General features: G+C 35.4%; 1 protein-coding gene across 1 annotated transcript in view; it reads right to left on the bottom strand.

Annotated features, from left to right (window-relative positions):
* Positions 1-12,639, bottom strand: part of Nop56 (Nop56 ribonucleoprotein) — a 47,897-nt gene extending 35,258 nt beyond the window's left edge. Inside the window, exons 1-2 of the mRNA XM_081734481.1 lie at positions 12,488-12,639; positions 4,645-4,849 (exon numbers count right to left, since the gene is read on the bottom strand). Of these exons, the coding sequence (XP_081590607.1) occupies positions 4,645-4,849; positions 12,488-12,490 (208 nt within the window). The 5' untranslated portion in view covers positions 12,491-12,639. The remainder of the gene's footprint in view (positions 1-4,644; positions 4,850-12,487) is intronic.
* Between the last annotated feature and the right edge of the window lie 1,133 nt (positions 12,640-13,772).

Here is a 13,772-nt window from a genome sequence, read left to right as displayed (position 1 = left end):
TATATATATATATATATATATATATATATAATGTTTTAATCGCATTTCATGAGTTTCATTATATAATGAAAAATAATTTCAGGAATGGTTAAGCTTACCTGAAACACCCTGAAAACAAAATATTTTAAATCATGCCACGATGGATAATCAAAAATGTAGAAAATAGCCAGGTAGTATCTACAAAATGCTATTAAACAACTAGTAAGCGTTACAAAATTGTTTCTTATAGACTAAAAAAACAAAATGAAATATTTAAGTTTTACGTCCCACGGGGGTAATGCCGGCTAGCCTAAAGGAGGTGATGAGGAAACTAAACGGAAATGGTGGAATGAAGAAAGCAGGAGGAAACGGGAGAACCTCGAGAAAACCCACGCACACGGTGTTTATCCACCACAAAGTTTACTTGGCGCGAGCTGGCACAGAACCGAGGACCCCATGCACCCGAAGTGAACGCTCTACCACTGAGCAATCGCAGCCCCTCTTAAGATTAGAAATTTTGGAGCACAGCTTATGAAATAATTGTGGGAAACCCAAATTCATATACTATGCGAAAAGTCTCAAAAGCGCTGTTAGTTCATGTTAGCATACTCTGCAAATACTATCGTTTTCACTTCCTGAATTTTTGATGTTCTTCATTGTCTGTAATTTATTCACTAAATTAAATAAATAAATAAAAATAAAAAAAAAAGCTGGGGGTGAGCTTAGTGAAAAGCCTGTGATATATTGATTTTTTATGCAGTCAACAAGCAACATTCTTCATGCAGGTTGACAAACACCTTGCACGCAGGTTAAAATTTCATTAAAAGAAAACACTAAAAACATCAGAAATGATAATTTAACACATGACCAATACACTGAATATTATATACGGATAGATTATTCACAGATGACAACATGTCAGATAAAAACAAATGAAAGTATATAACCTAACCAAAATACCATTGCGAAAAAAAAATCCTACTCAATCCAATTTTGAATACACGTGTTATTGCTCTATTGAATTGTGAGCAACCATATTTTCTAATATATTATTTTAACTCTAAAGCTTTTATTTTTACAAAATTTGAGACATTTTAGAAATTACCCTCTTGCCCCTACGCAGAATTTTTGAGAACGATGGAGCATGTCGCTATATGGGTTAGTTATCATCAAGACTGTCACTAATCAGCTTAGCAGCCCAGAAAACTGAATTCGACACTAATATCGTTCATTTTATTTTTCATCTCTTCTCACCCCCATGACGATGGCGGCTGAACTTTGATTTAAACGGCGTCGGGAGATAATCAGTCATCTCAGCGACCCCGAAAACTACGGATTCGACAAAAATATCGGTAGTTTTCGATTACTTTTAAAAGCCACTTCGTTTCTACTCCCACAGTATTTTATCCTCCAGATCATAAGTCATATGTACACAAAGTTTGGTTCAAATTGTTCCAGAGTTATGCTGGAACATACATCCATTTATATATACGGATATCCTAGTAGGAAAAAACACTAACGGCCAGAAAAAAATCTTTCTTGTAGGTTTATTGTCACTGTACACATCGGAGTTTTTGCAAACAAATTTGAAAATTGCTATAAATTTGATGAATAAAACTACACACTCCTATGAGTTCGGCTGCAAAAAATGAGTAACGAAAACAACTTGAGTAACTATTACTGAAAAATAGTGTATGAAAATTACTTTGATAATTATTCGAAAAACTATAACCGTTTTGTTAACTTTTATTAAAACCATTTTCAGGTAAAGTAACGTTAAGAGTTTTTTTTTTTTTTTTTTTTTTTTTTGAATGTATTAAAATAATTTGAAGTTTTATCTTTCCGTTTCTGTTTGGAATTTGTATTACATTTTAAGACTGCTAATTTGTTTTCCGTCTTCTAATAAAAGAATTTAAAAGTCCTTATGCAGAAGTTTTATAGTTGTTAGAAACTCTAGTGAGAATTTACTTCACACAGACAATATATATATAAAAGGAAGTTGCCGGAATATAGTTTGCTATCAAAGCTTAAAGAAAGGAAGGAACAAATTCAAACGAAAAATAAAAAGAAAGAAAAAGAAAAAAAGAGAAAGAAAACGTGAGAAATTCAAAGGCTTAATTCTCCAATAAAGGTAGTCAATGTTTACTTGAGAGTTTCTACAGATAAGATCTAATTTTACTACTAGTTTGCCATGTACGTAAAGTTTTTTTTTTTTTTTTTTTTTTTAAAGCGCATTGTACACGCCAATATCTTTTCCCCACAGAAATCGTAAACGAAGGGAATAAACAAAACATTAGTCTAATGCGAGAGCCATCCATATGTTATTGGTGTACGACCAAGATTCTGCAGATAGCGTTACTGCCGTATTGGCAGAATTTCGGATTGCCGGCACTTTCTGGGCCGGCACGTACAGAGGTTGGAACAATCTACCTCAGAGATATTGTCAGACAGTGACAATACTGAAATGTGCTATTTGCAGGAAGCGACCTGGTCTTCTTACACCTGCCGTTCTCCATTTCGACTACAATGTGAGACAACAAACCATCTTGGCACCTCCAGTTAAGAGCACCTTGAACATCTTCCATATCGTTTCATGATCGCGCCCAGCAACTTCCAGTATTGAAGATGGCTCTCAGAGTGGGTAAGCATTTTGGTACCAATGTCGAAGAAAGAGCTGAGAAAGAAGCTCCTCACACGCAAGACACATTTTTCAAGAGGGTTTTGTAAAGAGGTGTGACAAATGCATTAGCGTCCTTGATTCTATTTGAAAAATAAAAATAGGCTTTGTTCTTTATTTTTACAGTATATTGTGTTTCTTGCATGAACACTGATGTCCATAGACGCTACGCGAAACTTAATTCCCGACTCTTGTATATAGAGAAAATTATCAAAACAATGGAAATACCTATAAACTACAATTTGTGTCAGTGCTGCGCTGGATGATAGTGAATACGTAGGTAGTATGCGAGGCGATGTTGTATGGATTCATGTACCTAAAATGTCAGATAGCAGTGCAAAATAGATCTCTCCAAGTTTCTAAAAGGCAAATCGTGGATTTGCTGGAACAAGTGAAACAAAGACTGCCAATGTATTAGATGCATCAAGAGCTACAATGTCTAGGCAATGTGAGGACAGAAGCCAAGCTGTATGAGATCGATCTCCGAATATTGAAAAGGACTGTCACAAAAGAACTAATGTAACGTAAACGTCTGTAAAATTCAATCTGCATGTGGACCGACCTGTTCCAACAATCAGTTAGACGTGATCTGAATTATCTCAACATCAGCAGTTGAGAAGCGCTTCAAAACCTATGATTATGACCGCCAACACCATTAAAAAAGACATACAATATGGACCATCGATAATTGGGAGAGAGTAATGAAGTCTGATAATTCATCTCCTTTCCAACAAGAGGCTGGGTTTATGTATGGCTGATCGACGGACGATCTAAGATGTGTAAATTCTGAACTGTCTATTTCCTAGCATGAAATATTGGGTGGGCCGAAAGCAGCCTTACAGTTGTTTCACTATTGGTTTCACGTTTTATTTCTCCAAACAATAATTCCAAACCAGTATTCTATATCCTTCATTTATGTTTTAGAAATGTTATTAAGCTATTTCTCTCGACTACTGCATGGTCTTCTGGAGGACGACCGCAATCGCAGATTGCAGTTTTGCGAACTGGGCATGACTAAATCAGTATGTAGCCAGACGACGAGAATAGGCATACCTGCTCTCACTGGGCTGATGACAATCCTCATGTTCTCAACATTTCTCAACTGAGCCAGCCTGGCATCATAATGTGGGATGTATTGTAGAGTGAAGGTGTTGTCGGGTCTACTTTCTTTGACAGAACTGTAGATAGAGCGAATTACCTAGAAAGGCTTCGTGACGTAGTTGTGCTCACCGAACTGTTCTTTCAGCAAAATGGAGCAGCTCCCCATTACGCTTTGGCAGTAAGGAACTACCAAAACCAAACTTTTCTACAGTATTGGTTCTAAGGAACAGTAGGTATTGAATGACCACCACACTCACCTGACTTAACACCAATTTGTCTTGTGTAACCACCATGTTCACGACATTCATTTTTTCGAGGTGTAGTAAAGAAAAAGGTTTACGACACAGTGGATGAATTAGGGGAGTACAGCTCGGAAGCATTTACTGAAATTGATTCATATACAGTTTTGTGTCGTACTATGCCTCAAGAGTACATCTCAGAAGCATTTAGACGCCTAAGCGAACACGCTACGTTCTTGACACGTTGCTTATGGGAAATTCAAGCAGGGCATGTAGTTATAGTAATCATAAAGCCCTTATAGGAGAAACCTTTCCTTAGGTTGGAAGATGGAAAGACAACAGGATTTCGTCTAAGTAGGTGTCTCTATCCGAGTTGAATATTTTAACACACGATAGGACATGGAATAGCTTTGTCTTGTTTCTGTGGTGTTGAATCCCAGTTTCCTCAAACCACAGACTTTTTAGTTATATTCTTAAATTAACTATCAAGCATATGAAAAAAGTGCAAAAACACACAATCCGATTAACGAATCTTAAGACTAACTCAGATGTTTCTAAATGTTAATACGTATAGTAATATTAATAAAAAAATGAATGGAATACTTAGATGCTTTCCTCCCTACCACAATCAAAAGACTAAAATCTTACCTTCAGACACATTGTTGACACTATCCAGCGCTGCAGCTGCGGACTTAAAAGGAAAAAATCCAACCAGTTTTACTGATGAATGAAATCGTCCGAGATCTTTAACAGATTCTTCAACTTGTGGAAGAAGCATCCCTGCTTCCTCGAATTCTGCCACTCGAAACACCGCATAGCCGGATGCATGTTCAAACAGAATATGCAAGTTTGACTAAAAAGGATAAAGAAACATCACATTAGAGGAATTAGGATGTGTATACATGAACAATAATTATATGTTCCTAAGAACAGCCAACTGATAAGCATGTGTATCTCTCGGTTTTATCCTAGGTGAAAACAGACGTAGTTCAGATTCCATGTCAAGTTGTAATCTTGTTTCATACAGCCCTGACGCTGAAAAGAGCACTTAAAACCAATAATAATACTAATAACATCATTCTTCCCATACTAAAGTTTCAAGATTAAAGTATATTGCGCTGGAACATCTTTTCGATTTAACATACACTGCATAGAAAGAAAGTTGGTTGATTCCAGTTCAGCATTAGAAAATTACGTGAACCTACAGGCTAGTTTAACATGGAATCCGAACAACTGTAATGCGTTAAAATTTTAAGGTTCTCCAAGCAGAAATCGAGCTCGGGACCCCGTGCACCAAAGTGTTCATCCAGGCCACATAAGATTGAAGTGCACTAAGTGAAGGAAGTAAAAATTGAAATCAAAGCACTGCCTACACAAATTTTGGTTAAGAGTAATGAGCTGTCGGCACAGAAATGATAATTTTTCGGTTAAAATGAGGGGGGTGACTTCATATGAAAAAGGAATATACACAATATTAATTCTTAACGGCGCTGTACCATCGCGCAATGTAGATATGTACTTTATGGTCACAAGATACATGCTAAAAGTGCAACAAAAAATACTATTATTACAGGAAGGAAAATACTATTATTACTGCTTGTATTTTATCTTTAATTTTCACAGCAGAAAGTCTTTTTTCTGTAAAGAAAGTTATTTTTTATGTTTGATACAAGTCGAAACACATCAAGTTAAAAACAAATGTGTTGAAAAAGTCTCTACGCAGTGGACATAGGTACTTGTTATTGTGAGAAAAGTATCGAAACACGGTTTTGTTCTTATGCAAATGTTACGTTATGTTAACTGACACAGATATGAACAAGCAGGGTTGGCAAGAACCATGTTTTTTTTTCTTCGAAAAAAAATACGGCTTTTTGGTTGAAATCCGGTGTTTTGGTTGAAATAATTTGCTCTATGTATTTATATTGCATATGGACAGAAATAAGTTTGTTTCACCTTGATGTTATTATGTATCAACGGGATTGTGTTGGAAGGGCTCATATAAGCTTAAAGCCGAATCCAAACCGTTTCTCGGCTTATATCCGAGAGAAATTATCCTCCATTTGGACTCGAAACCGGAACTAATTGGCTACAAATACGATGAGTTTGCCGATTGACACACGAAGGACTACTGATAAAAATACATTAAAGTGGTCTTTACATACTTGTTAATATAATTACCAAGAGTCATTTCAGAAGGACAAAAAGATAAACAGTTGCTCCAGTGAAACCATTATACAGAATTATATATAAATCGGGAAATTCCCGCCGTGAAACAAAGTGTCTTCGCCGAGAAGGTATACCAAACCAACCTTTGTTTCTAGTGCAGGTTAAGTTTAAGGTGGATCACCAGCCGGAAGTCATTACATATTTTAGCTCATTCCCTTAACTACTGCACAATGAAACGTTACATATTATAAATATTGTACTAGAAGATACAGTTATGTTTCAGCTACAACACAAGACACTGATTCATTTGGTTGTTTCTTCTGATATCGAAAAAGGTAACAAATAAAAGAAAATATTTGATTCGTTTTATAATGAGCACATAAGATGCCACTTGCTGCTAGATCTCACTAGAAGTGCCCAATTTTATGAAATGTTTATTTGAATGTGTAAAGCACTTTCAAGTAACAATCTTATTACAAAATAGATAAATTGTTTGACCGTTTTTCGTGTTATATTTCACATTTTATTTAAATATTAATTTACATTTAAGGAAATAGATTTTGAGAACAAACTTTCGCAGAACGCCATAATGCGTTGTTGCCAAATTTGTACGTTTAATTCCTGGATTCTAGCTTTGCAGTTCGAGAAGTGGAACTTAGCTGTGAATTGCGGTAAGGATCGAAAACTAATTTCTGCAGTAAGTATCCAAGGGAAATTCCATATTACTTCCTTTATTATCTGACATGAGTAAACACTCGACACTACCTGGGAACGCTGCACTATTCAAACAGTTTTTAGCATAGTACCGAGAACACCTAGTGATCCACCTTAAAGAATTCAAATTTTGCAAACGTAAGGAGCTACGCCATAGTTGTTGACTGGCTATCCGGATTCCAGTGCGGGTACCCTACCTGCGCGAGACTTCACCCCTGGAGAGGGTAATATACTTAAAAAACGTTATCGGGACAAAAGACAACGTTTTGTGAAGGGTACAACTAATAGTTGTACAAATCTTGCTACTTCAATATGGTAGAAATAGTGGTAGTGGTGCACAAACCCACAAGTAGGGTTTGTGTTACCCAAGGCAAACAAGAAATTCGGAGCCCGAATATATATATATATATATATATATATATATATATATATATATATAGGGTCGGATCCAGGATTTGCTGGTGCACCGAGACCAAAATAACCAATCACACTGGAACTCTGCAAAGTGACAAGTGACAATATTCTTTACCTCTGACAACGCTGATGCAGAGAATGGAGCAAAGTATTTTAAAGATGATGCTATATTATTTTGCTTAGTAAATCCTTTTTCTTCAACTTTCAGAAAATCGACTTAAACTAGTGCTTTTGCAAAGCTTTGCTTTCTTTTAAGACCCAAACGGAAACGTGTTGACAGAAACTTTCGGAAAGTGTTGCTATTTTAACTGCTAACTTCTCATTTTAAATAGTGTATATTTACAACGCGGGAGGGATCCCTCCTAAATCCGGCCCTATATATATATATATATATATATATATATATATATATATATATAGCCCTTTTAGGCACCACACACCCTCCTTGCTTCCTTCTTGTTTCGGTCCTGGTGCTGCAGAATAGTCCGTCATAAAAATGATAATTTTACAGTTAAAATGAGTGAATGAGTATAAAAGAGGACTGTCCAGGATATTAATTTCCACTGTGGGAGCACTTCTGCACGATGTAAGAAGCCAGAGGTCTACTTACCAAAGCTATTACGCTAATACTTCTCAAACTACACGCTACGAGTTTGAATGTGACAAGTTCTTGTAATTTGTGTTCCTCAACAGTTTGTGAGTTTTCAATAGTCATATATCAAATCTACAAGTTACTTGATAAATACGTACCAAACAAAGTACTACGCCTATATGAAATACTATCAGTCCGTCTATTTCCCGTATTGCCAGTTAATTCATTTGTAAATAATGGCAGCAAAATTGCAATGAAATTTTTGAATGTGGTAAGTGAATCAAAAGATATTTAGTTCCTGTATTAATTTAACATAGAAAGATAAAGTAAATGAATGATCAAAACTATTCAAGTGATGAAAAAAGTTCAAATGCAAGTTAAATATTCAAAAATGAAATTGCTTGAACGCTTTCCTTGGCGTGTGTACCTACTTTAATTTTAGCTTAGAATCAACTTTTTTTTTTCTTTCATCATTGTCAGTACTAGAAAAATCAAAGGACATTTTGATTCTGTACAGTTGCTTTGCCACAGTTTGCACCAAGGTTGGCTGGTTTAAACCAGCTTAAAAAAAAAAAAAAAAAAAAAAAAAAAAAACTGGTTTAAACCGAAAAATGTTCGTAAAAGTGTAAGTGTTTCTAAAATCTTAATGAACACAAATTTGTGGGTTATCACGTTTCACTCCTGTATATTATTCATATAATATTCAGACCTAAATTCCTCATTCAATACTCAAAAAGATTATACTACAAAAGCAACTTTTTTTATATAAGTTTATAAATGTTTGTTTTGTGATTTTTTTTTTTGTAGTTGTTATTGTTATGTAATTGCAATCAAAGAAAAATTCTAAATATTGTTTCGTTTCAATGTTTACTATTGATAAAATACATCGAAATGCCGTACTTTTGTATGTGTGTGTGTGGGGTGTCATACAGACCCCACGAGAGGCATTTAGTGAAATGAGAAGTATCTTTGGTATCTATTTATGTATAAATGAGTCTGAGCCAAAGTGGACTCAAATAATTCGTATCTTTATTCACTTTTCTTACTGATATGCAAATTAAGTCGTTGTATTTCTTTAATTTGCACCAATAAAAGTCGTTGTTAACTAACTTGAACTAAATTAGTTCTTCTGTACTCCGTAGTACTTTGAAATTGTCCATATGTAATTCTGTATAATGGTTTCACTTGTGCAACTGTTTATCTTTTTGTCCTTCTGAAATGACTCTTGACAGTTATTTTAAGAAGCATGTAAAGATCAGTACAACGTATTTTTTATCAGGATTCCTTCGTGAGTAAGTCGGCAGACGTATCGCATTTGTGGCCAATTAGTCCTGGTTCCGAGTTCAAATGGAGGGCAATTTCTCTCGGATGTAACTCGAGAAGCAGATTTTATTCCGCTTTAAGCTCATGTGACCCCTTCCAGCATAACCCGGTTGTTGCATAATAACATCAAGGCGAAACAAACTTATTTCTGTCAATATATGATATGAATATATAGAGCAAATTATTTAAACCAAATAAACCTGGTTTAAACCAAAAAACCGGTTTTTTTGGTTTTATCAATAAAAACCATGGTTTTTGCCAACCCTGGTTTGCACTCATTCCCAAGACTCTTTTCTTATTTCAACTAGAGAAGACGAAGCTATTCATACTTGTAAAGTTACACAAACGCGGTACAAGCCTTCAATCTCTTATGGATATTTACTCGTAAATTACAAGCTAACTGCGCCACACTAGTATTTTGTAAAACAAAATCACTCACAAAGAAAATCACGTGCTCTTGTAACACTCGTCAACAGACTTGCAGCTAGTATTTTACTCTTGTTAAATTCGTGAAACACACACTCGTATATTTGCATTAGTATCACAAGTGTATGTACAAGTATTACTAGTCAACAGGGTGGAAAAAAATCATGATTTTTTTCAAAAAAATCATTTCTGTTGATTTTTTTGATTTAAATCGATTTTTTGATTTAAATCAAATCTTTTTCTTCGTATAATACAAGTCGCGAACTGAAGAAAAAACATTACGAATTAGTATTAAATGTTAATTATGTCATTTAAGTGAAAGTATTGGGTTTTAATTTTGAATTAATTCCCAATCGTTATCCTATTTCAGTCCCAAACAATGTTTCTTAAGTATTAAGGAAAAAATACAGCAATGTATATCAACATGACACTTTTCTCTTCACGAAAGTTACTGATACAGTATTTGGCAGGCGCATATTTTTAAACAATTGGAACTAGCTAGCGGCACGAAATACATATAAAATAGATAAATTTCGCCTAAAATTAACTAACTCACTCTATGACCTATGGAACCCGGAGGTTCAATGCCATGTTCACAAAAGCTCTCCACTAACTTCTATCCTTAGTCAACTGGATCCAGCTTTTACTTTGTATTCCTATTTCTGCGAGATGCAACTTAATATTGTCCTCACATCTGCGCCTAGACCTTCCTAATAGTCGTTTTCCGATTGGACTTCCAGTTAAAACTTTGAAAGCGTTCCTACTTTCTTCCATTCTCGCTACATGTCCTGCCCACCTGAGCCTCCAAGATTTGATGACCCTAACAATATTTGGTGAATGGTATAAATTACGCAGTTCCTCATCATGAAGTTTTCACCATTCCTCATTTCCGTTCCTTTTGGTTCCGAATATTCGTTTCACGATTTTATTCTCAATTACTTTCAGTCTGTGTTCTTCCCTCAGCGTAAGCGACCATGTTTCACAACCATACAGCACAACAGGCATAATTATCGTTTTATATATTTTAAAGCTTCAAATTCCTCGACACAACTCGCGACGATAGATTTTGAACTGAATAATAACACGAATTCCCTGCAGGAATTCCAAAATAAAAAAATCAAGATGATCAGTTCCAGAAGAAGAAACACTTGTGATTGTTAAAAATATGCTTTATGTGACGTGAAAAACAGTTCAAATGTGAGTTGTCTGTGCATTTAAGACATCTATACATAGCAGGCACGTTTTTATACTTTTCTGTTGGCTATTTTATTTCCTCTGACAATTTTTCCTGCACAAGCGCGGCAAATTTTCTGCGATCAGATCGCAGATCGCGGCATGTTCTGCAATGGGGTCAAGTATCCACTTTATCAAAAGTATTATTCGATATTTTAACGCATCCAAAATTTGTCGTATTACGATCCCGAGGAATTTCTATGTATTTAGTACATAAATTTCGCCCAAAATTTTAAAATCTATTTTTTTTTTTTTGTTTCGGAGAGGGGATCGGACCCCTCTAAATACGCCCCTATTATCTGGAAACAAACAAATAGACGTGTACACAAAAGAGATTTCATCTTAAATGTCCATGGTGATTTCCCCGTTGGAATAGAAATTTTAAAACCCTGTGTTACAAAGAGAAGAAAGCAGGGTTCACCCATAACCCGTTCAAACGGGATTTTCCCTGATCGTTCCCTACATGATACTCGTTTTCATACTGTGCTTACATATATTTGAGTCTCATTGTATTATGATTATTATCTTCCATAATCGAAATAACAGAAGAGTAACGGGATTTTACTTACATTCACTTTAAATTAATTCATTTCGGAATTTGATTTAAATCAACGATTTTTATTAAAAAAATCAAGTGATTTAAATCTTGATTAAAATCGTGATTTAAATCAGACTGATTTAAATCAATCCACCCTGCTAGTCAAATAGATTTGAAAACTTGGCACTAGTACTTAATGTTTACAAATGTAATGTTATTAGTTTCAAGGCCTGTGAGGGTTAAAATGGGCCAATTCCATATCAAAGACGACTCTGTAACAAATTTCCATCGGCGGAGCATTTCTGCAAGATGTAGGAAGCATGAATTTTATGTTTACAAGTATAGATATATTAGTGAGAAACCATTATAAGTGCTCCAATCTATGTGATTTTAAGTGATATCAAGTGTTGTTTTTGTTTCTTTGTATAATCTACCTTATGCGCATATCCTCCGTCGCTGACGCGCCTGGATCCTGCGGACACCCACTACTACGCTCGCACTGTTAGATAGCATTCTCGCTTATAGTGGCTATCTTTCACAAATTAGTTTTGCACAGTCGTACTGATAGTGTACGTCAGGACCTGACTTTATACCCATAAGGGGAAGCACAGCAGTTTGCACACATATCTCAATCTATACGATATTATTTGGGCATGAGCCGAAATAACAACAGTTCAGAACGTTTTAAAGAATCATTCGAAGCAACGAGAGAGAAAAATATGCTTCTGTTAGTCTGATTGGTTATTCTGCACCTGCACCTACACAACACCTCCACCATTAAAAGAAATTCAGACCCAAAAACTCACCCGTGCACTGTTTTTCTACGTATCACATCGTTGACAATAGCGGAAATTCTGACTAAAATTTCAGGTTATAGTGTTTATTATTCAGACACCTAAGTTCTTTTCTTAATTGTATGTTTACACTAAAACACATAACGTGCCCCCTCCCCCTGGGGACAATAATGTTTACATACTACATAAAAATAAATAAATTGTGTTTGAGAGCATTTCTTGTTTTATTACTCACAATTCATATATGTACTAAACGTAATTACTACTAACAAGTGAAAATATTATACAAACCATTTTATAAAAAAATAAGTGGAAACCACTTTATCACGCGCACATGTGGAAACTTAAGCGCACCGCAACCATTACTACTGCCATCTGCCGTGTACTGTACGAAACAATCAATGCCTCACAATGGTACCAAGTACTATTACGACATTAGCACATGATTATTCTAAAAATTTACGTTTTCTACTGAGTAGTAAGTTCTTTCATAATTTTCTTCTTATTGTCCAATAAAATGATAGCGTTGTGCGACATGACAATACTACATTTAACTTAAAAGAAGTTCAAGGGAACCACCAGAAATAATTGTTGAAAGATTTGCATTCCTTTACGATTTGATTATAGATACAGTGTCCGGATAAATGCCATAGTAACTACAGTACAGAAAGCACAAATCAATTTGTCAACAAAAGCACGAATGTTATCTGAGCTAGCGCAGAGAGAAGATGGTAGATCCGTGCGGTAGCATGGCAGTTCATCAGCAGAGGTCAGGCGCGTCAGGGGCGGTGAGTATGTGCGTAAGCGAATATACTGGAAATACACTGTAATCTTCATTTACTAGATGCCTTACCTATCGGATAGCTTTATCGTCACGTATTGCACAGCAAGATAAGATTATATTAATTCTATGCTAGGCTATCAACTTACATGTATGTTAAACTCACAAGTATCTTAATATGATTTTCGCAGTGATATGAGTTTCCATAGTACTTTTAATGTTTCACACTAATAACGCTACACTTAAAAAAATAAGTTTTTTGCACACTGTACAGAATTACAGCGCCTGTGGAAAAATAATGTCTAATATAGCCATTTTCATTTGCGTTTACATGACCCACTCGGGTCAGTAATGCTCCCGGAAGTACGTGTTTTTTTCGCGCGCTAGTCTAGCCAGCTGTTTTACGCTGTTTTGTTACAAAATTTATATAATGGGGGTCAAGGTGGAACAAAACGAACCCTGCGGGACTTTTAACCCGTTCCTCCTCCTCCTCCTCCTCCTACTACTACTACTTATCTGCACAAAAGTAAGTAAATCACTTTTTTGAGTATTATTTGCATCTTATTTTAATAAACAAGTGTTATGAAAATTTTAAAAATAAAAAAAAGCTTTCCTTGGGCTGGGTTTGAACCCATGCCAAAAGCAATTTCCATTACTAGTATATAGCGCTAGCACGCTTGACAGTAGCAAGCGTTTGATTTCGGTTATTTGAATGCTACATGGTAATAAATGGATAACGCCAATCAATTAGAACTGTGTATTTCGTTCGTACTTCCGGGAGCATTACTCTCCCGA

Source organism: Thermobia domestica, chromosome 12 (genome assembly GCF_964235325.1).
Source record: "Thermobia domestica chromosome 12, izTheDome1.hap1.1, whole genome shotgun sequence".
Taxonomy (NCBI): Eukaryota; Metazoa; Arthropoda; class Insecta; order Zygentoma; family Lepismatidae; genus Thermobia; species Thermobia domestica.
Note: the sequence above shows the minus strand (reverse complement) of the source record. Positions and strands in the feature narration are given on the sequence as shown.